This window comes from Oncorhynchus kisutch, linkage group LG5, assembly GCF_002021735.2.
Source record: "Oncorhynchus kisutch isolate 150728-3 linkage group LG5, Okis_V2, whole genome shotgun sequence".
NCBI classification, from domain to species: domain Eukaryota; kingdom Metazoa; phylum Chordata; class Actinopteri; order Salmoniformes; family Salmonidae; genus Oncorhynchus; species Oncorhynchus kisutch.
In genome coordinates, this window is record NC_034178.2 from 52,438,549 (window position 1) to 52,463,116 (window position 24,568).

The 24,568-nt window shown below is 42.8% G+C and overlaps 1 protein-coding gene and 1 pseudogene across 1 annotated transcript; one reads left to right on the plus strand and one right to left on the minus strand.

The window, feature by feature from the left end:
• Nucleotides 1–981: 981 nt before the first annotated feature.
• LOC109891227 (dnaJ homolog subfamily C member 14-like) lies at nt 982–11,617 on the plus strand. Its single transcript, XM_020483604.2, has 7 exons — nt 982–1,277; nt 1,894–3,446; nt 5,129–5,235; nt 5,648–5,767; nt 5,995–6,155; nt 6,604–6,709; nt 8,424–11,617. The coding sequence occupies exons 2-7, from the start codon at nt 2,154–2,156 to the stop codon at nt 8,743–8,745; spliced, it is 2,109 nt and encodes a 702-aa protein (XP_020339193.1). The 5' UTR covers nt 982–1,277; nt 1,894–2,153; the 3' UTR covers nt 8,746–11,617.
• Nucleotides 11,524–23,277, minus strand: LOC109891589 (inositol polyphosphate 1-phosphatase-like; annotated as a pseudogene).
• Nucleotides 23,278–24,568: the final 1,291 nt, after the last annotated feature.

The window sequence follows — 24,568 nt, forward strand, 5'->3', positions numbered from 1 at the left end:
GATAAAGCAAAGCAGTGTGACACAGACAACAACACAGAGTTACACATGGAGTAAACAATAAACAAGCCAATAACACAATAAACAAGTCAATGACACAGTAGAAAAAATAAAGTCTATATGCAGTGTGTGCAAAAGGCATGAGGAGGTAGGCAATAAATAGGCCATAGGAGTGAATAATTACAATTTAGCGGATTTACACTGGAGTGATAAATGAGCAGATGATGATGTGCAAGTAGAGATACTGGTGTGCAAAAGAGCAGAAAAGTAAATAAAATTAAAACAGTATGGGGATGAGGTAGGTAGATTGGGTGGGCTATTTACAGATGGACTATGTACAGCTGCAGCGATCGGTTAGTTGCTCAGATAGTTGATGTTTAAAGTTGGTGTGGGAAATAAAAGTCTCCAACTTCAGTGATAGTTATGAGGTTGATAGATTGGAAACCCACAGGACAAATCCGAGGGGTCACGTGCCCTCTGTATCCATCTCCAGCCTAACTAACTAGACACTTGGCCCACACAGACTACTTGCACACACAAACACACACACTCCTTGAGGAACACACAGCATCCAGAATGGGCAGAAATAGGCTAGAGAATGCAATGCATCCAGGGAGTGTGTAGGTGGGTGGAGAAGGCAGACATGAGAGAGTGGATGGTGTTTGAGAGTATGAAAAAGTGACTGCATGATATCCATGTTTATATTGTTGAATAAACAATTACTTGTTTTGTTTAAATAGAGAGTAAGCCAGACAATAGTTTGCCTTTTACAATTCTAGTTTTAAAATTATTATTTCGTTATTAGGCCTAGGCTTCTTGAAGATAATACAATTGTAGACCCATGTAATTGCTTTGATATAACCTGGTGATTAACGTTACATTCATCTTCTTCTCTTTACATTCAGTGGCCAATAAAAGTTAATTCGAACATTTGTGCGCAAATTTTTTTCTGGCAAGAATAGGGTTAATACAGCGGAAATTAGGTTGTGGTTTGTTGCCCTCGGAAGTGAAAAATAGTAAGACAAACAACAAGGACAGCGTTAGCCAAGAACATAATAAGAAAAAACGTATATTTGAATTAGGAGAAAGAACACACTCTACTAATACAGGATAATAATAGTTTGTATTCACAATTCAATAACTAAATGTTCTTTCTACGAGAAGAATTGATCAGTTTGCCACATTTGATCATTTTATAGGAGCGACGCTAACGTTACAGGGCTCAAGCTAGCCTACATTGTATCATCTAATCTTGCCTTCCCTTTTTACGGAAGAGAAAGGTGAGTTGCGTTGGTGGTCATCTTTCCCAATGTTATTCCAGTCAGTGTTAGCAGTCAAATAGCTAAAATAACATTGTCAACAATCCACCGTTAATATTATTACAATTACATTAGCTAGATAACTATATACGAGCAAACTAATGTTGTAAGCTAGTTAGCGTTTTAGCTACGAGACAGCTAGCTATTCGTCTCGAGACAGTTGGTCATTTTGTTCGCGACGGTGACGATATGACTTATTAGCTCGAACCTAACATTGCCCCAACTATTCTCTGATATCCCGTCCCAGTAATTTCTTGTAGAATAAATTAATTGCATTTCTAGATAGCTAGCTAGTGCAACTGCTGATAACCAGATGGCTAGCTAAAGAGTTTGGTTTATCTTTTCAAAATGTCGGCGCTGCGGATCAGCTCGTTGAGTGGATATTGTGGTCATCAAATATGACATTATTGCCAATAACATGTTAGAACTTTGACAACAACAACGATTAATGCAGAATCTCCACATCCCGTTTGATTTCACTTTTCGGTATACTTTAGATTAGACCCCTAGTTCTGGTGCTTGGGAAAGTGAACGTGTTACGGGTAGGCTAATGTTTAAACTTGCTGTCTCTCTACAGGCAAGAACCAGATACAAGATGAGGCCAGTCGGGTCCAAGGATTGTAACGATTGATCCTTGATTCAATGTCTGCATTGGGTAGGGTACCTAGGACAATGATGCCTGCCATTATAGTATTATTCAACTGTCCTTGTCTGACTTTTTGGCCTTGCTGAGGTGTGGTGTCGGAGAAGGTGCGGTCAGTGAGAATGGATCAAGGCCCCCACCTGACATGACATTGGATACTTTTTTGGAACTTTAATCAAGAGACTGGGAGGAAGATGGAGAAAGAGGTGGCTGAGAGGGAGGTGGAGATGAAGGGAGAGACATGGACTGTAGAGGCAACTGAGGAGAGTCCTGAAGAGCTGCTCTCAGGTGTTCCTCACCTCCCATCTTCAACCGCCATGCCCGACCAGTGGGACGTCAGAGGAGATGAGGAGGAAACTCAACAACAAGTTCCCAATAAGGAGATGACTGACTATATCAAAGTTACCCCTCAGGATATCCAATCCCCAGTCAACCAGGAGGACTCGGAAGATGTAGAAGCAGAGGATTGTGCGATTGCAGAGGACAATGAGGTCTCTCTAAGACAGGAGGGGGTGGTGCATGTGGAGAGAGAAGGAAATGAGGAGACAGAGGGTGGAGATGAAGAGGAGAGCGGAGGGAAGGAGCCAAGCATAAACGGGGAGTCAGGCTGGAGGAACTCGGGGGCCGGAGGGAGGAGAGGCCGGGCCCGGAACAGCGGAGGGGGGGGGGCAGCCTCGGAGCAAAACACTCAGGCTACATCGTCATCCTCGTCCTCCTACCTCCCTAAAGTTTCCCTGTCGACGGGTGGCGGTAGGCACAAGCAGACCCGGAGGCGCAACCACCACCATCAACAGGGCCGGGGCCGGCGGCGGACGGGCACCCAGCTGGCCTTGGCCTTCAGGGAGCTGCTGTCGGAGTCGCTCAGCCCCTGGTGCATCTCCTGCATCCACATGGTGGTGGAGGTCATTGTCACCATGACCCACCGATGCGGAGTGGCCGTGGAGGTCGGAGGGGTGGCCCTCTACGACCTGGGCTCACAGATGCTCAACAGGGTCACTGACGTGTCGGGGATGAAGGCAGATGCCCAACGCGTGCTGGAGAGGGCGAGGTGCGCCGGGGCCGTCCTGGTGGATAAGAGTGTTCGGTTGGTGAAATGGGTCCGGAAGGCCTCCCTAACTTGCTTCGGCCTCCTCTGTGCCGTGGTACTGCTGGGGTTCCAGTGGGCCCGGTTCACGCTGGTCCGGCTGGGCGGGGAGAGGGCCCAGCGGTGGTGGACGACCATGCAGGACTCCAGGGTATGGAGGAGGGTGGCTTCGCTGGTGGAGAGGGTCAGCAGCTGGTTCAGGAGGAGAGCCACCCAGGTGCCCCCCTTGACCCCAGATTCTCCTGGTGGAGCAGGCAGATACCAACCTGGGAAGGAGCTGGAGAGACTGCTGGCGCTGGCTCAAGTCCCTGAGGAGGAGCTGGACCCTTTTACAGTGCTGGGGGTGGAGGCCCATGCCACTGAAGCTGAGCTAAAGAGGGCCTACAGACAGCTGGCTGTCCAGGTGAGTTTACGGGTGCAATGAGATGTGCATTACATCTTTTGAATACATGTGTATAAAAATGTGTGGAATTCATTAAAGGGAGAGTGTAGCGATTATAGTCAAACACAAGATTTGCACTTGGCTGTGCATGGCTGCATACATCATTTTTTAAATATCCACAATAGAGGTTGACCGATTAATTGGAATGGCTGATTAATTAGGGTCGGTTTCAAGTTTTCATAACAATCGGTAATCTGCATTTCTGGACACTGATCATGGCCGATTACATTGCACTCCACGAGAAGACTGAGTGGCAGGCTGATTATACCTGTTATGCGAGTGCAGCAAGGATATTTATTAATATTCGGTAATATAATATATTTAGTTAATATTCCCTGCTAACATGAATTTCTTTTAACTAGGGAAATTGTCACTTCTCTTACGTTCTGTGCAACAGAGTCAGGATATATGCAGCAGTTTGGGCCGCCTGGCTCGTTGCGAACTAATTTGCCAGAATTTTACGTAATTATGACATAACATTGCACAACCTTCAATGTAACAGGAATATTTAGTCTTATGGATAAAAAAATATGGAACGGTTCCGTATTTCACTGAAAGAATAAACGTTTTGTTTTTGAAATGATAGTTTCCGGATTTGACCATGTTAATGACATAAGGCTCATATTTCTGTGTGTTATGTTATAATTAAATCTATGATTTGATAGAGCAGTCTGACTGAGCGGTGGTAGGCAGCAGCAGGCTCGTAAGCATTCATTCAAAAAGCACTTTCGTGCATTTGCCAGCAGCTCTTCCCTGTGCTTCAAGCATTGAGCTGTTTATGACTTCAAGCCTATCAACTCCCGAGATTAGGCTGGTGTAACCGATGTGAAATGGCTAGCTAGTTAGCGGGGTGCGCACTAATAGCATTTCAATCGGTGATGTAACTCGCTCTGAGACCTTGAAGTAGTTGTTCCCCTTGCTCTGCGAGGGCTGCGGCTTTTGTGGAGCGATGGGTAACGATGCTTCGAGGGTGGCTGTTGTCGATGTGTTCCTGGTTTGAGCCCAGGTAGGGGCGAGGAGAGGGACGGAAGCTATACTGTTACGCTGGCAATACTAAAGTGCCTATAAGAACATTCAATAGTCAAAGGTTAATGAAATACAAATGGTATAGAGAGAAATAGTCCGATAATTCCTATAATAACTACAACCTAAAACTTCTTACCTGGGAATATTGAAGACTCATGTTAAAAGGAACCACACGCTTTCATATCTTCTCGTGTTCTGAGCAAGGAACTTAAACGTTAGCTTTTTTACATGGCACATATTGCAATTTTACTTTCTTCTCCAACACTTTGTTTTTGCATTATTTAAACCAAATTGAACATGTTTCATTATTTATTTGAGGCTAAATTGATTTTGATGTATTATATTAAGTTAAAATAAGTGTTCATTCAGTATTGTTGTAATTGTCATTATTACAAATAAATACATTTTAAAAATTGGTTGATTAATCGGTATCGTTTTTTTTTGGGCCTCCAATAATCGGTATCGGCGTTAAAAAAATCATAATCGGTCGACCTCTAATCCACAATATAAAATGTCATCAGAAAATTACTAGAAGTAGTCTCTTCCTTAGTTTTTCTCTCTCTTCCATTATGTTTTCTGCTGTACCCTTCTGTTTGTATTTATTTTTTCCTTTTCAGGTCCATCCAGACAAGAACAAGCACCCACGCGCTGGGGAGGCCTTTAAGGTGCTCAGGGCTGCCTGGGACATCGTCAGTAACCCAGAAACACGGAGGGAATACGAGCTGTGAGTTGAAGACACACAAGCTACTGGACCAGTACTTATATGAAATGCAAGAAACTATGATCACATGACTTCACCTTTAACAAAAACATCTGAAGTTAGAACTCAGGCCTCTCACAATAGGTTTACAGATGGAGAAGCATTCCTTAACTGTGGTCCTTAGCATGTTATAGTCAATTTAAAGGCCTGTGGGATGTTTAGTTTAGTTCCTCAGTAACCCAGACACATGGAGAGAATACGTGATATGAGTAGAACAATAGTCCAAACAATAGTCCAAATAGTCCAAATAGTCCAAACTGGACTATTACTTTATTAAAATGCAATAAACCGTGATCAAATGACTGCACTGAAGGCCGGTGGGATGTTTGGTGTAGTTGATATGGCTTTGACTTTTGTTTCCCTGCTCCTCCCTCAGGAAGCGCATGGCGAAGACAGAACTCTCCAAGTCGATGAATGAGTTCCTCACCAAACTGCAGGATGACCTGAAGGAAGCTATGAACACTATGATGTGCACCAAGTGTGAGGGCAAGCACAGGTACATCACTGACATAATTAATATCTGTAATATTTGAATCTATTAATAATATCTGTATCATACTTTTATAACCAGACTATTGTGAAAGTGAGGGATTGGAATAGTAATATAATTTACCTATCCTGACTACTCCCAATCACTAAAATTGTATTTGTACATTTTGCTGCTTACAAAATAATTAGTTACATACAAAAAGCTCAGGCCCTGACTCCTCCCTGTGTGTGCAGGAGGTTTGAGATGGACCGGGAGCCTGCGGAGGCTCGGTTCTGTGCAGAGTGTAACAGACGCCACAGCGCCGAGGAGGGAGACCTGTGGGCCGAGTCCAGCATGCTGGGCCTACGCATCACATACTTTGCCTGCATGGATGGCAAGGTCTACGACATCACAGGTACTGGCTTGACTATGACAGTTTTTGAGAGCATCAAAACTGTAATGCATTGTGGGTACATGTTGACTGACTGATCAAAAAATTATATTGAGAAGTTATTTATGCTGCACAGTGATTTGTAGATCAGTCAGTCTGCAATCGCCACTGTCGAACAAGCCCATTGCTTTGACAAGCTGTGTAATGACACCCACATGGATAGTTAGGCTCTCATCTGTGCTAATGCAATACTTCTTTATGTATTGACTTAAAGATGTTTCTGTTTCATCTGTACACTAAAAGCACTCTTAACAAGCCAACTGACAGGCTCAAGAGCTCTACAACTAAATTGAATTCTAAGCTGCTAAATAATGTTAAGACACTTAAAGTCAGACTGACTATTTCTCCTTGCCGCTTGCTTCAGTATTGTCACATTGATTAATTTGTCACCTTTTCCGCTCCCACCTTTCAGAGTGGGCCGGCTGCCAGAGGATAGGAATCTCCCCAGACACACACCGCGTTCCCTACCACATCTCCTTCGGATCCAAGAACAACAGCAACTCCACGCAGCGCCACAGGTAGGTCCCAGGGCACTGAGGGTTGCGTTCCAATCTAATTTTCCTCCTGAAGTTTGCAATCGTAAACTACTCCACACTAATGTAAAATGATTGTATTGGTGTCTGCATGGGCTAGAGGGAGTTTCCATATACTTGTCATATCCTTTCAAATCCATGAAGGGAAGGGAACAAGTGTATATTTTGTGAGAAAGGAGAGATTATTGGGACACAACCTAGGTGTTATGTGACCAACCGTCTAAAAGACCACAGAGGCCGAAATTAGATTTTTCTCTGAAATACAATTACGCTCTGGTCAGTGCAGGTGCTCCTGCATGTGAAAGAGTTACATATTTATGGAGAGAGATTAGTTTTGGAGCTCAAAATTATTAAGCATCTCTGATGCTTGTGAATAATGCCTCCTCTTGGCCAAGGCAAAAGAGGCAACAATCTCAATGTGACTTGCATCAGGGTTAACTATAGGCTAGATGGGGGTGGGGCCACAAAAAATCTGAACTCATTATGAGAGGCCGCAGTTGCTCGCGGGTCTGCGTACCCACATGAGACTGAGTAACTTTTTTTGGGGGGTGGGATTGATCCAAGGCCATTTGGCCCACGTGTCCCCGGTTGCCCAACCCTGGTGGGCTAGATGGAAATAGAATGAATGTAACAAATCAAATGTATTGATATATACCTAGAGAGGAACCAGGCTATGAGGGGTGGCCAGTCCTCTTCTGGCTGTGCCGGGTGGAGATTATAACACAACATGGCCAAGATGTTCAAATGTTCATAAATTACCAGCATGGTCAAATAATAATAATCACAGTAGTTGTCAAGGGTGCAGCAAGTCAGCACCTCAGGAGTAAATGTCAGTTGGCTTTTCATAGCCGATCATTAGGAGTATCTCTACCGCTCCTGCTGTCTCTAGAGAGTTGAAAACAGCAGGTCTGGGACAGGTAGCACGTCCGGTGAACAGGTCAGGGTTCCATAGCCGCAGGCAGAACAGTTGAAACTGGAGCAGCAGCACGGCCAGGTAGACTGGGGACAGCAAGGAGTCATCATGCCAGGTAGTCCTGAGGCATGGTCCTAGGGCTCAGGTCCTCCTCCGAGAGAGAGAGAATTAGAGAGAGCATTCACACAGGACACCGGACACTTTTTCAAGAGAGGCTTTATTACTGCCACTTTTAGTGAGTTTGGTACACATCCGGTGGATAGAGAGCCGTTTATTATGTTCAACATAGGAGGGCCAAGCACAGGAAGCAGCTCTTTCAGTAGTTGGAATAGGGTCCAGTATGCAGCTTGAAGGTTTAGAGTCCATGATTATTTTCATCATTGTGTCAAGAGATATAGTACTAAAACACTTGAGTGTCTCTCTTGATCCTAGGTCTTGGCAGAGTTGTGCAGACTCAGGACAACTGAGCTTTGGAAGAATACGCAGATTTAAAGAGGAGTCCGTAATTTGCTTTCTAATGATCATGATCTTTTCCTCAAAGAAGTTAATGAATTTATTACTGCTGAAGTGAAAGCCATCCTCTCTTGGGGAATGCTGCTTTTTAGTTAGCATTGCGACAGTATCAAAAAGAAATTAATGAAAGGCTATCCAAGGCTCTGATGGTTTTTTGTTTGTCCCGTGAATAAAACTCAGACACCGAGTGCTCCTTTTTCTTGATTTTCCTGGAGTCACCTGTTGAATGTTTTTTTTTTTAAATTAATGTAACTCTCCTTTCATGATCTCCAGGACACCTCCAGGCCCAGAGCACCCTCCTCCAGGCCCGACCAACCCTGCTGACCTGCAGGACTTTTTCAACCGCATCTTCCAGGGGGGACCTCCCCCTGATATGGCTGCCAACGGGGGTTTCTTTCCCTCAGGACCGCCCCCCCATCACCCCTCTGGCGCTGGACTGGGACCTAGTGGACCTTTTTCCCCTCCTCCACCTCAGACTGGCTTCTTCATGCCTCCTGGGGGGCCCCGGCCAGAGCCCAGCGAGACGTGGGCTGAGAGCGGAGGCAAACCTCCACCCCGCAGGAAGAAGAAGGTCCGCAAGCCCTTCCAGAGGTGAGAGCGGCCATTGTTGTGATACGTCATCATAGCAACACAGGGACACTACACATGGCCATATCTGTCTTCTTGCTTGTCTGTCAGCGAGCCCGGACCTCCCCTTACTGTACATGAGTCGAAGGATCACTCGAGCTCAGGAAGATTCACACTGGTCGGGGCTACCACCCGAATCAATGACTGACAACACATAGGTCCCAAGCCAGAGATGAGACTGGACCATGTATAAGAAGAAGAAACTAACTCTGTTTAAGTATATTTGGGGTAAGGAGGTGGCAGTATTTCTGCTTCTCCCACTCTCATTTGTTTTCTTCTTTGATGAAACAGCTGTAGCCATGCCACTGAAATCACAAGCCTATTGCTTATAATGCAAACACATTTCCTTAGATCTTACTTTCCTGCACAATTCTGCATACACAATTACATGCCATTGGACTCTTTTAGTCCTTGAGACTTTTGTGATACATTTTTGGGGATATGGTAATGTAATATTGCTTCAGGTCTCTGCATTTGTGTTTGAGAGGGACATGGCTAGAAGAAGCCAATCAGAATTGATTCATTTCTGAATTTAACTGTTCAAGCTGAATCCTGGGAGAAGACTGTCCAGAGAGAGGGCTCCTCTGCCTGTTACTGCTTGTACACATCCTTCCTTCCGCCTGTTGCCTTCTTTGATAAATTGTTAGGTTATCATTTGAGCAACTGCTTTTCTGCCATTTTTATTGCTTTGAATGAAGTTAGAGTGAAAGTTTGTCACTAAGTTATATTGGGAAGTAGGTTTGTGGGGAATGCTTTTGCACCTGAATTAGAGTGCAAGTATGCTCCCTGCCCAACATAGATACACTGCTCATTGAACATCTTATTCAAAAATCATTGGCATTAATATGGAGTTGGTCCCCCTTTGCTGTTATAACAGCCTCCACTCTTTCACTAGATGTTGGAACATTGCTGCGGGGACTTGCTTCCATTCAGCCACGAGCATTAGTTAGGTCGGGCACTGATGTTGGGCGATTAGGCTTGGCTCGCAGTCGGCGTTCCTATTCATCCCAAGATGTTGTATGGAGTTGAGGTCGGGGCTCTGTGCAGGCCAGTGAAGTTCTTCCACACCGATCTCGACAAACCATTTCTGTATGGGCCTTGCTTTGTGCACAGGGGTATTGTCATGCTGAAAAAGAAAAGGGCCTTCCATAAACTGTTGCCACAAAGTTGGAAGCACAGAATCGTCTAGAATGGCCTTGCTGAAGCGTTAGATTTCCCTTTACTGGAACTGAGGGGCCTAGCCTGAAACATGAAAAAGAGCCTCGAACCATTATTCCTTCTCCACCTTTACAGTTGGCACTATGCATTCGGGTAGGTAGCGTTCTACTGGCAGATGATGAAGCGTGATTGACCTTGCTACCGGAGGTAGTTTGGAACTTGGTAGTGAGTGTTGCAACCATGATGCTACGCGCTTCAACACTCAGTAGTCCCATTCTGTAAGCTTGTGTGGCCTACCACTTTGCGGCTGAACTGTTGTTGCTACTAGATGTTTCCACTTCTCAATCACAGCATTTACAGTTGACCGGGGCAGCTCTAGCAGGGTAGATATTTGACAAACTGACTTGTTGGAAAGGTGGCATCCTACGATGGTGCCTTGTTGAAAGTCACTTAGCTCTGTAGTATGGGCCATTCCACTGCCATTGGCTATGTGCTCGATTTTATACACCCCTCAGCAACGGGTGTGGCTGAACTTCCATTGAGAACACAATGACTAGCAGTGTACAATATTGTTATCAGAGATTAGTCTTTGGCAGATACTTACCAACAGTTTAAAGGTTGATTGAATGACAGGGGAGCTGAATATCAAGACTAACAGTCCTACCACCACTTTTTATTTCAAAGAAGAGCTACCACTGCCCTCTTTTGCCCCTTTCTCATTGGTCAGTATGCTCCAGATTGAAGAGGGATAGTATTCAGATCTCATTAGTCAGTATGCTCCAGATTGTATAGTAGTATTCAGATCTCTAACAATCTGCCTGTACTCATTATGGCAAATCATTGTGTTTTTCCTGTGGAGATACAGTATTGGAAATAAATGTGGTGAAAGTTGATCATCTAATTCCTTTTATAAGCCACAGGTCTAGCTAGGTTCCAGTGAAGGAGATAAAACATTCAAACGTTAATAGGTCTGATTCCATATTTATCGATAACCCCAGAGTAGGAGCGCTGATCTAGGTTCAGGCCTTTCCATGTAATCTTATTCATTAGCATCAAAAAGGCTAAATTGATCCTAGATTAGTACTCCTACACCAAGACGCTTTATGAATATGTGCCCTGCCCAGGTATCGGTTCCATTTTACCTTTTTGATTTGTGTTATTCTGTGGATGTTGGGAGATGGGTTGTAGCTTTGATTTAAAGGGCCTAGGTCCCTTGTTGCGCATGTTTATTTGTTCTCCTTGAAGTGAAAAATGTTTTCAGTGCAATTGTCCACTTGCTTTTTATTTTTTTATGGAGGTATTAGAGGTTTAATTTAATCTGTTTTAGTCTGAATTGTCAATACTGTCAGATTGTTAGATACCCTAGTTGACTTGAGAATGTATGGCTTAAGTAGCAGTCTAAAGTGGCAAGTCAACTAAGGGCTCCCAATGTGGAAGAAGAGCCAATATCGCAGATTATAATTTGTTCTTGAGATATTTTTAAACAGTATATGCAAAAACAAATATTGCAAAAAAATCTGACAATCATCAGGGTTAAATGTGCGGGGCACTTGCATTTTTTTTCAGTTTTTTGGGGTAGGAAAGTGAGTTTGCTGGCAAGAGTTTATTACAATTGTGAAACATCAGTGTTCAGTTGATTTTCCTTTTGTCTGGATTTCATAGTAAAGTTGATTTCAGATGGATGAATGGACTTTCATTGTTTTGTAGATTGAATTCCGTCTTCAAATTCTGACTCACAAGACAGGAGAATGCTGGATAATTCCAATGGAGCAGAAACCAGGGGACCTGCTAATGGCACTTCTGGAGCACACTCATGAAATGGCGTTTTACAATACACAAATTTTAAACATACAGTAGATCAAACCAGTCTTTATACACAAGTGGTCCACAACACTGACCTGAGTGGTTGTCATGCTTTTCTGATGGAAGACCATAGACAGCCATATTTAGTAATGACAACCACTTTGGACTGCATCCCAATAGATTATTGGGTGTGCCAATGAAGTGGTGCAAGTGATAATGACAAACCTAATCCTATAAATGGAGTGGGTTTAAATACCCCTGAATTCTGCTACATCTCTATAGATCCACTAACCTGGCTGTGTGACAGTGACAGTTCCCCTCCTTTCCTTAAAGGGGTTTAATCCTTCATTTACAGTAAATGAACACTAGCCCCCGTTTCATTGTTGATTGCTGCACCTCGTGTTTTTCCATCCTCTGCTCTGATTTATCCTAGGTCATACAGCTAGAGCTATGGAAACAGTGTAAAATGCACCTCTTTTCCATAAAAGGCCTTAACTGGGCCGCTGCAGATTCCCAGAAGCCAGTTTGAGTCCTCTCCGCTCTCGCCTCTCACACACCATTAGTGCTTCTGTCAAGGGGGGACACTTGGGATATTTACTATGTCTCCCTGTCCCACTATACCACAACTTCAACAAGGCCATCAAGTAATATTCAGGTAAGTCCAACAGAGATCCTTAACCAATCAAAAGCAGGGTTATAGCCATGTGCCACATTTTGGTATGACTGAGACAAAAAACATGTTTCAGCTACGCAGTGGGTGCTACTGTTCCCTGAACCATGCTTGTTCCCATTCATACCAGTCTCTCGATTCTGATTATCTTGCTTTGGAATTAGTTTTACTTAAACAGCACCCAGGTCTTTCCTTAAGTTAGATTTGTTTGCCACCAACACACTTCCTGTCAATGAGAAAACCAGTAACTGTAGAAGTTAGAGGCAACTTAATCCTTTACAAAACACCTTTAACATTCCAGCTACTGTAGATAGTTTAACATTTTTACATTCCTTACTATATATTTACATTTGCATATACATCTAGCTTTTACAAAATAACTGACAGCATAGATTTTTTTAAAACACAGCTCCTCCAAAAATGGACATATTAAGCAGCATGTCCCTATAAGCAATGATACTGCTACTTGTGCCCTTCACCATAATCAATGCCTCTTCCTTTAAAACTTGCCTTTCAGTTCCCCAATAACCCTATGAAGCATTTGACAGTCTAGATAGGCCACCCTGGTTGGCCCAGCGGTCTGCCCCAGGGCTCTCCGAGTGGGATTGGTGGTAGGTCAGTTCCCCCTGGTCATGGTGCCCCCCCTCACAGTGGCCGAAGCGGAGGCACTCTTTAAAGGTCTAGCATCCCCCCACCCAGTGCAAGGAGCAGGGCATGGGGCCGCATGAGTCCCACTTGAAGGTGCTGCCCTCGGAGAGGACGTAGATGTCAGCTAGGCCCAGGATCACACACAGGATCTTGTATCCGGGCCCCGAGGCATACATCAGCTTGTCAGGCCTACACAGAGGGGCCAAGACCTCCTTCACCACCTGCTTCTCACTGGAGCTCAGCACCACCGATAATCCTGGACACTGCGCAGGTCTTTCTTTAGGTCGGAGCACCGAGGAGGCTTTGACGCTCCCACATGACACACCCCAGAAATGCTTCCCCTTCCAGCTGCAACAAATATGCACATCACATCAACCAAATGTCATTAAAGGAAGCTTAGATGGTGAGGTCTAAGCATTACTAAGTATGTTATTTCTGTGTTAATTCTATTTAAATTCAGTAAGTGGATTGAAAATAGTCATTGCAAATGAAAATACCTTTTCCAATACTTAACTTGAAAGAAATTGGTAATTTAATCAACAACTTAAATAGCATTGACCCTAACCCTGGTGTCAAAATGATTGCTGTTCTGGTTCTAGAGTCAAATCCAATTGTTTTTGTCACATGCTTTGTAAACAACAGGTGTAGACTAACAGTGACATGCTTAAATACAAGCCCTTCCCAACAATTCAGAGAGAAAGAAAATAGATAAATAATAGAAAAGTAAGAGTCTCACCCTGTTGGGTCTTTGTGGTTGAAGGGCTGGTTTATGACCCCTATGACGGGTTCCCCAGTGGCGCGGAGGTATACCCCGATCAGGACCAGGGCACACTGCAGACCTGAAGGACAGAGACAGCTGTTACGGAGTCTAGTTGATTAGGTAATCGACTAGCGTACTGTTCCCCGGGACTCCAGTTGTAGGGATTTGTACAATGCACAAACAAGGCTATTGAACCTGACATTGGTGTCTGTCTTTATTCCTTTATCTAACATATCATACTGAAACATGGTATCAGAAGTGGCTCGGAAAACACACGTTTGTTATTTTTGTAGCTAAGAACAGTATAGGCGCAGTTACCTTCCATATGCGAACACACGCCGTTTCCTACTCGCAACACTGATCAACTCGTTGTTAGCTGGCTAGCTAGCATCACTACCGATGACTGAAGGCAAAGAACTCTCATATTCCATTGCTATGGCAGCGAACATTCCGCCACCAAATCCCATGGTTCTCACAGGGGACTGGAATACTAATTGGGACAACTTCAGAGATGAATTCGAGGACTATGCGCTGGCGACCGGTCTACATGAGAAACCCAACGAGGTACAAGCTGCAACTCTGAGGAGTTTAATGGGCGGCGAATGCAGGCATATCTACCGGCACAATCCCACCCTCACAGCACGACAACAGTGTGATGCAAAGGCTATATTGGATGCATTGGAGAATTACTTCAAACCCGCCAGAAACGTAATTTATGAGCGGTTCGTTTTCGGAAGCTGTAAACAGGAAGAGGGTGAGTCAGTACAGAACTTTGTAACCCGTTTGAGAGAGAAATCCGCCACTTGTGAATACGGGGGATTGAAAGATGAATTAATTCAAGACAAAATAGTGCTGATAATTACAAATGAGGATACTCCTCCACCACCTCCTCACGACCCTCAATGTACTGGCTAGTGGCATCTGAACGAAAACCAAACACATAGAAACAACATACACTATATATACAAAAGTATGTCGACATCCATTCAAATGACTGGATTCGGTGATAGGTGTATAAAGACGAGCACGGAAGAGCTCACTGAATTTAACCGTCGCCTACGGGGATGCAAACTAAGAGGAGTGGGGGTTGGATCCCCACTGGCTGTAAACGAACGAGTGATGCGCGTTTGGAGCAATTCTGGCTGTATCTAAGGCTCAGCCAATCGTCCACATAGCAAACAGAATGCAGCGCAGCATGCGACTGAAGGAAGAAGAGACAATGTGCTAGTTACAGCATCCGCGCGCGCTCTGGAAAGGCAGCTTGCCAGTCAGGGCAGCGCGTCCCCTGAACGGTAACGTTAGGTGAGAAGCCTGACCACGGAGACAGGGGTGAGAAGGTGATGAAGCGTACTTTATGAGCTGTAACCGAAGAACTACTAACAGTTGGAAAGTTTGAGGTACGGGAGAAAGTGGTAGAACAAGCATTAGCATTGTTAAGCATCTTGCTAGCTGGATCGAATTCTCCGTTAGCTAGCCAGAGAAATGTTGAGCAACATTAGCCAACTTATCTGATAAAATAATTTGAGTTTATGGTGTGAAAATGAACTTGCTAATAAAGTCAGACAGCTAACGTTACAACATCAGATGAGCTAACATTAGTACCCTTGGGGCAGCGGGTAGCCTAGTGGTTAGAGCGTTGGGCCAGTAACCTAAAGGATGCTAGATTGAATCCCCGAGCTGACAAGGTAGAAATGTCGTTCTACCCCTGAACAAGGCAGTTGACCCACTGGTCCTAGGCTCATTGTAAATAAGAGTTGGTTCTTAACTGACTTGCCTAGTTAAATAAATAAAAAATAAAAAAATATATATATATAACCAATTCGCTATAGTATTAACTGGTATACGACTCCTTGCCATTCCTCAAGCTATAACGGGTTAGTTGCTTACTAGATCCTTTGTGAAATGTTAACTAACTAACCACTCACTCTACAGTATGTGGTTAATTTTCAGAATTAGGTGAAAATGAGGCGTTGCTTGTTAAACAAGTGGATTCGGGGATCAAGTGTAGCTGGAGCTGGGCCTGGCTTAAACTGGATGCCACTATAGGTGAAAGGAACACCACACGCTTTCCCTCTTCCTCACTTTTGCTGGCACATTGTAGAACAGATGTCCATAGGCAGAAAGTGTACAATGTAATAATGTGCAGTGTAGCCCAAATATATTGCTTTTGTTGTACCTGTGTGAGTGAGGGAGATGATACTTTTTTTTTCAGTGAATGTTATTTTTGCACACATGTAGCCTCTTGTGCACTTAATCAATGTCTATAGTGGTGATAAGAGAGAAATAGAATGCCCGTTTGTTTAATTTCATTTCTAATTATAGATTTTTTCTCCCAAGTACAATATTAATGTGTGTGGTCTCAAGCGTTCTATTATAAAGGCTATCATGGCTAACTGCAATATTAGTGTATTGACTGAGCGGTGGTAGGCAGAAGCAGGCGCGTAAACATTAATTCAAACAGCACTTTCGTGCTTTTTGCCAGCAGCTCTTCGTTGTGCGTCAAGCATTGCGCTGTTTGACTTCAAGCCTATCAACTCCCGAGATGAGGCTCGTGTAACCGAAGTGAAATGGCTAGCTAGTTAGCGCGCGCTAATTGTGTAGCGCACGCTTAACGTTGTTGCTGGTTCGAGCCCAGGGAGGAGCGAGGAGAGGGACGGAAGCTATACTGTTACACTGGCAATACTAAAGTGCCTATAAGAACATTCAATAGTCAAAGGTTAATGAAATACAAATGGTATAGAGAGAAATAGTCCTATAATAACTACAACCTAAAACTTCTTACCTGGGAATATTGAAGATTAAAAGGAACCACCAGCTTTCATATGTTCTCATGTTCTGAGCAAGGAACTGAAACGTTAGCTTTCTTACATGGCACACATTTTACATGGAACATATTGCACTTTTACTTTCTTCAACACTTTTTTGCATTATTTAAACCAAATTGAACATGTTTCATTATTTACTTGAGGCTAAATTGATGTATTATATTAAGCTAAAATAATTGTTCATTCAATATTGTTGTAATTGTCATTATTACAAATAAATAAAATCAGCCGATTAATCGGTATCTGCTTTTATGGTCATCCAATAATCGGTCGACCTCTAGTTCCAACATCTAGTGGCAAGCCTTCCCAGAAGAGCGGAGGCTGTTATAGCAGCAAAGAGGGGACCAACTACATATTAATGCCCATGAATTTGGAATGAGATGTTCGACAAGCAGGTGTCCACGAGAGGTCGACCGATTATGATTTTTCAACGCCGATACCGATTATTATTTTATTTATTATGATTGGTTTTGTTGTAATAATGACAATTACAACAATACTGAATGAACACTTATTTTAACTTAATATAATACATCAAAATCAATTTAGCCTCAAATAAATAACGAAACATGTTCAATTTAGTTTAAATAATGCAAAAGGTTACCCTACCGCCCCAATGCTTCCTTCAGTTGTGTCAAGTTGGCTGGATGTCCTTTGGGTGGTGGGTCATTCTTGATACTCACTGGAAACTTTTGCAGTTCTTTGTGTTAGTAAACTGGTGTTCTCTGTGTTAGTAGCCTATTCTTGACTGTGCACTCTAGAAGATTGTAATCAGTTTAACTCTTGAATTGTTTGTCTCCAAACAATTTGTTAGCAGGGCCATAACCAGAGAAACACTGGCTGTACAAAAATACCCAATGGGGCAACCACACAGCTGCCTCAATGTGCCCAAATTCCATAGATGGTTTTGACTTAAAGCAGTGAGGATGAACCAGAAAGAGCGTTGGACTAGTAACCGGAAGGTTGCAAGTTCAAACCCCCGAGCTGACAAGGTACAAATCTGTCGTTCTGCCCCTGAACAGGCAGTTAACCCACTGTTCCTAGGCAGTCATTGAAAATAAGAATTTGTTCTTAACTGACTTGCCTGGTTGAATAAAGGTTAAAAAAATAAAAAAATAATATATATATATATTTTTTTTAACAAGTCAACATGGGCCAGCATCCCTGTGGAATGCTTTCAAAACCTTGTAGTCCATGCCCTGACAAATTGAGGCTATACTGGGGTTCTTAATGTTTAATACACTCACTGTAAATGCTAAATAATTTCAATTGTAATTGTGTCGCCAGTCACTCAGTAATGTCCTACCTGACTTTTTTCACATTTTGTTACATTACAGCCTTATTCTAAAACGGGCTTAATAGTCTCCCCCCCCCCCCCCCCCCATCAATCTACACACAATACCCCATAATGACAAAGCAAAAACTGTTTTCTATTTATTAAAAATAAGAAACTGAAATAACACATTTACATAAATATTCAGACCCTTTACTCAGTACTTTCTTGAAGCACCTTTGGCAGCGATTACAGCCTTGAGTCTTCTTGGGTATGACGCTACAAGCTTGGCACACCTATATTTGGTGAGTTTCTCCCATTCTTCTCTGCATATCCTCTCAAGCTCTGTCAGGTTGGATGTGGGAGCATCGCTGCACAGCTATTTTCAGGTCTCCCCAGAGATGTTAGATCGGGTTCAAGTCCGGGCTCTGGCTGGGCCACTCAAGAGACTTGTCCCAAAGCCACTCCTACATTGTCTTGGCTGTGTACTTAGGGTCATTGTCCTGTTGGAAGGTATACGTTTGCCCCAGTCTAAGGTCCCGAGCAGGTTTCCATCAAGGATCTCTCTGTACTTTGCTCCGTTCACTTTCCCTCGATCCTGACTAGTCTCCTCGTCTCTGCCGCTGAAAAACATCCCCACAGCATGATGCTGCCACCTCCATGCTTCACCGTAGGGATGGTGACAGGTTTCCTCCAGACGTGAAGCTTGGCATTCAGGCCAAAGAGTTCAATCTTGGTTTCATCAGACCAGAGAACCTTGTTTCTCATGGTCTGAGTCTAGGTGCCTTTTGGCAAACTCCATGCAGGCTGTCATGTGCCTTTTACCGAGGAGTGGCTTCCTTCTGGTCACTCTAACATAAAGGCCTGATTGGTAGAGTGCTGCAGAGATTGTTGTCCTTCTGGAAGCTTCTCCCATCTCCACAGAGGAACTCTGGAGCTCTGTCAGAGTGACCATTGGATTCTTGGTCACCTCCCTGACCAAGGCCCTTCTCCCACGATTGCTCAGTTTGGCCAGGCAGCCAGCCAGCTAGCTCTAGGAAGTGTCTTGGTGGTTCCAATCTTCTTCCATTTAAGAATAACGAATGCCACTGTGTTCTTGGGGACCTTCAATGATGCATACATGTTTTGATACTCTTCCCCATATCTGTGCCTCGGCACAATCTTGTCTTGGAGGTCTATGGCCAATTCCTTCGACCTCATGGCTTGGTTTTTTGCTCTGACATGCACTGTCAACTGCGGGACCTTATATAGACAGGCGTGTGCCTTTCCAAATCATGTCCAATCAATTTGTAGAAATCTCAAGGATGATCAATGGAAACAGGATGCACCTAAGCTCAATTTTGAATCTCATGCAAAAGCTCTGAATACTTATGTAAATAAGATGTTTTTTTTTTTATATACATTTGCAAACATGTTTTCATTTAGTCATTATATGGTATTGTGTTTAGATCATGGAGAAAACATTGAATGTAATCAATTTGAGTATACGGCTGTAACAAAATGTGGAAAAGGTCAAGGGGTCTGAATACTTTCCGAATATACTGTTGACTACTTCCTGTACATGCGCATATTTCATGCAGCTGTAGTTCTTTACCGTAGTAGCAGAAAAAAACGATAAACCCAGCCACTCCGCACTTGAGTAGATTATCTGATCTAGTAATTAAGACATGTCTTTATATAAAAATACTATCAACAGTGGATGCTACCCTAAGTGAAATAAAATCATTGTAGTTTATTCTACTCTTACCGGGAAAGGTTCCGGCTGATTCGTACTTTGGTCTTTTCTCGTCTATCAACCTTCGAAGTTGGACTGTCACGATCACTGCAGATGTTTCCTGTGTCAATGCACACAGGGTGGGGATTTCCAGAATGGGCGTGAAGCAGTGTAGGCTAGTCTACAATCGACTACAAAAACACATGCACTATGGGCAAAACGCCAATGTAGGGGATCTGAATTCCTTACTTCAGGGAAGGGGTTGCCTTTTCTTGTTTGATTACGTCGGTGCAGATGTTGCGTTTGGGAAGGGCGGATGAGGTGATTTTCCACAGCTCGTGAAGGCTTTTCCTGCGCAGACGAGGGCAGAGTTTAGAATGTAGTGCTTACTGTAGCCTACCAGTGGAGAGTTCTGTGCTGCTACAATGTAACCTAATTTAGCATGCGTGAAAGTAAGCACTGCTACAATGTAACAATTTGAACATCAACACTTCTGGACCCGTCTACGGCGTAATAGACGTCTACGGCGTCCACTCCTGTTTATTTCCTACAACATAATTAATTATTCTACATGCCCAATATTTTTTATCTACATAGAAAGGTAAAAGGACTGGACAAAAGCTATGCAACACAACATTTAGAAGTCTGGGAGAAGAATAATCATTGCATCAATTCTAAATGCTCAATCCTAGGTAAAGGTGACCTATGCAGCAACTTGGTCAAACGTTTCGGGTAGCCTTCCACAAGCTTCCCACAATAAGTTGGGTGAATTTTCCTGACAGAGCAGGTATAACGGAGTCAGGTTTGTAGGCCTCCTTGCTCACACACGCTTTTTCAGTTCTGCCCACAAATTTTCTATAGGATTGAGGTCAGGGCTTTGTGATGGCCACTCCAATACCTTGACTTTGTCATCCTTAAGCCATTTTGCCACAACTTTGGATGTATGCTTGGTCATTGTCCATTTGGAAGACCCATTTGCGACCAAGCTTTAACTTCCTGACTCTCTTGAGATGTTGCGTCAATATATCCACGCAATTTTCCATCCTAATGAAGCTATCTATTTTGTGAAGTGCAACAGTCCCTCCTGCAGCATAGCACCCCCACAACATGATGCTGCCACCCCCGTGTTTCACGGTTGGGATGATGTTCTTCGGCTTGCAAGCCTCCCCCTTTTTCCTTCAAACATAACAATGGTCATTATGGTCAAACAGTTCAATATTTGTTTCAATAGACCAGAGGACATTTCTCCAAAGAGTACAATCTTTGTCCCCATGTGCAGTTGCAAACCGTAGTCTGGATTTTTTATGGTGGTTTGAGCCGTGGCTTCTTCCTTGCTGAGCGGCCTTTCAGGTTATGTCTATATAGGACTCATTTCACTGTGGATATAGATACTTTTGTACATGTTTACTCCAGCATCTTCACAAGGTCCTTTGCTGTTGTTCTGGGATTAATTTGCGTTTTTCGCACCAAAATATGTTCATCTCTAGGAGACAGAACGAGTCTTCTTCCTGAGCGGTACGACGGCTGCGTGGTCCCATGGTGTTTATACTTGTGTACTATTGTTTGTACAGATGAACGTGGTACCTTCAGGCGTTTGGAAATTGCTCCCAACGATGAACCAGACTTGTGGAGGTCTACAATCTTTTTTGAGGTCTTGGCTGATTTCTTTTGATTTTCTCATGATCAAAAGAGGCACTGAGTTTGAAGGAAGGTACCTTGAAATATATCCACAGGTATACCTTAAATGATGTCAATTAGCCTATCAGAAGCTTCTAAAGCCATGACATAATTTTCTGGTATTTTCCATGTTATTTAAAGGCATAGTCAACTTAGTGTATGTAAACTTCTGACCAACTGGAATTGTGATAAACAATTGTTGCAAAAATTACTTGTCATGCACAAAGTAGATGTCCTAACCGACTTGCCAAAACTATAGTTTGTTAACAAGAAATGTGGAGTGGTTGAAAATGAGTTTTAATAAGTGTGTAAACTTCCGACTTCAACTGTATATGCACTGTCATTTGATATGAACACAACAGTAAAATAATCCTAATAAATAAGACAATTTAAGAGAATGGTTTTTAGTGCGCCCTAAATTGCCCCTCTATTACCACCAGAAGCATCCATTATCATGCTGCATACATCAAGCATTACTGTAGTAGGCCTGCAATGGAGATTTAAGCCCCAAATGGCACCATATTCCCTTTATAGTGCACTACTTTTGACCAGGGCCCATAAAAAGTAGTGCACTATAAAGAGAATAGGGTGCTGTTTGTGACAGAACCACTGACTGCCAAGAGCTTTAATGTGGTTGATCATTACAGTTTAGCTATTCACAGCACTGAGGCAAGAGGCAGCAAAACACACAACCACTGGACAAGGATATGTCCCAAATGACACCCTGTTCCCTATGAAGTACACTACCTTTGATCAGAGCCCTATACAGCGGGTCCTGGTCACTGACAAGGAGTGTCTCAGTCTTAGAGCATCAGTTTGCCAAGTCTCACAATACAGCAAAAGAAGTGTGGGTTTCTGTCTTCAAATGCAGGTAATATAATAAAGCAAATAATTTAGCAGTAATGATTGAATTTGCATGGAATTGTTTTAGATAATTGAGGAAAATAATTCTGGTGTATTATCCCACGCCTAGTGTCATTCTATAGTTGTCCATGTCATTTTGGTGTTGTATTGTCCCACGCCTAGTGTCATTCTGTAGTCATTCATGTCCTTTCGTATTTCACGCTATGGTCAGATGATCTGAATGAGCTTTCATTTGTGTCCATTTATAAGACGATAAGGCGAACACAATGTACATTTATTTGAACATTGAGTTTAGCTAAGGAGCAATATGAGACCAACATGTTTTTTTATTTAACCAGGTAAGATGCTATACAATTCTAAATATGCCTAATAAAACTTTTGTATTTAATGACAATTTACTTAATATTTAAATATAGTTTTGATAGGTGATGTGTGCTTGTTGTATCTGTGTTTTGTGCATAGTGTGTTCTATATGTAATTATATGGTACTGTGTTCCTGAAAGAACTGAGCGGAGCATGTCAGAACTAGAGAGTTCCATGATCGCCATCATCCATGTGTTCCATAAATACTCTGGCCACAAGTGCAAGCTGAAGAAGGCAGAGCTCATAGATCTTATCAATAATGAGATGAGTCACTTCATCATCGTGAGTCACTCAACTGTATACCATAGTGCACTACTTTTGACCAGAGCCCTACGGGCTCATCCAATTCGATAAAGAGGAATTGTTTTTTAGCCTTCTGTATGAATAAATTTAAAAAATACAATAAAGAATTACATTGAACAACTAATGATTTAGATGACTATTCTATGATTATTAGATTATTACACTTTACTAAAAGCCTGCAGGTCTATGTGTTATTACTTGTTATAAAATTGTACGGGCCTATACAGGACATTTTTAACTAAAATAATCTGACAGATTCATTTTTACTGTTGACTCTTGTCTCATTTAAGAAAATACAGGAAAATCAGACTGAATGAGGTATTTGCAGACCTGGACAGAACAGAGACCTGGAGTTTGACTTCCAAGAGTTGATCGCCATGGTGACATCAGCATGCCACGACCTCTTCAGCCCAGATCACAACCATTAGTGGCACAGCGTGGGGTGCCAGGTGCCCTCCCCAGAGAGTGATCACTATAGGAGAAAAAAAATACATAACAGGACAGCATGGGAAATAACCTGGAAAAATAAATTACATTGTCATCCTCTCATTGATATACGTTAATTAAAATGTCTATTACCCTTCTTTCTATGACCCTTTTTTGGAAACCCTTTACAATCTAACTGGAGATAGAGATCAAGAATAAAGGACTGAGAAATGTACTTCAAGACAAATTCAAAGTATGATTATCATTTAGGATACAATCAAGACTATTTACAAAAAGTACCACTGAAAACAAGGTCATAACAGCATGACAAACCAAATATGAAAGAGATGTGAAGGTGTGTATGGGAGGAAAGGAGGACCCACGTTTCTTTGGTCGGGTGGTCCACATGGAGGCTCGGGCATTGGGAGTGTAGGGAGGCTTAATCAGGTGGCCAGCACCCAGGTATGACAAGCGGGTGAACAGGTGGGATCTACCAGCATCTTTAAGCTTCTTCTCAATCTGAAAACCAAGGAGATATACATTATTCATTCAAATGTTCACGACATTTGACTCGTCAGGATATTGGAAAAGTTATTACTATCCGCAGCTATAACTAGGACACTAGCTATATACTACCATAGTATGTCATATGGTTGGTTTAATGGACATACCTTGAAGTACGCTTATCTCATCTGCGTTCTCAATAGCTGCACAGCTCAAGTCATCTTCACCCACAATGTAGAGTAGGGGGCAACACAGGTTTTCAACCTGCACGTACAGAGGATATCATTGTTGATGTAACCCTAGGAAACTAATTCTACATTCATTTCCACCAATACCCCACTAGCTGCACAGGTATTACTATACTAGAAATAAAATGATATGAGTATTAACGTTTTCTGTGCAGCTGGCTGGAGGGTGTTCTTGACCCCATCAACACTTGAGGGTCATACCTTTGCTTTGTTCTCAGGTGGAATGTTGTTGGGTGTGGACACTTCTCTGAAGCTGACGTAGCCCCAGTGCTTCTGATCCCTATAACATAACAATGAGTGGGATAAGAAAAGAGTTGCACCCCTCTTGACAATAACCCAATATAATGAGAATGATCTAATTTAGTCCCTGTGAAGTCATCTTTCAGGCATACCATATTTTTTTTAAACATCACAATACTTGAATAGGTTAACTATATTTCAAAATAGCTATATAATGTTAACAGTTCTTCAAAAGCTTATTTCTGTGTTTTCATGGTAACTAACCCTTCAAAGCTTTCGGTCTTGCCTTGGACCATTGACTCCGATCACACACCT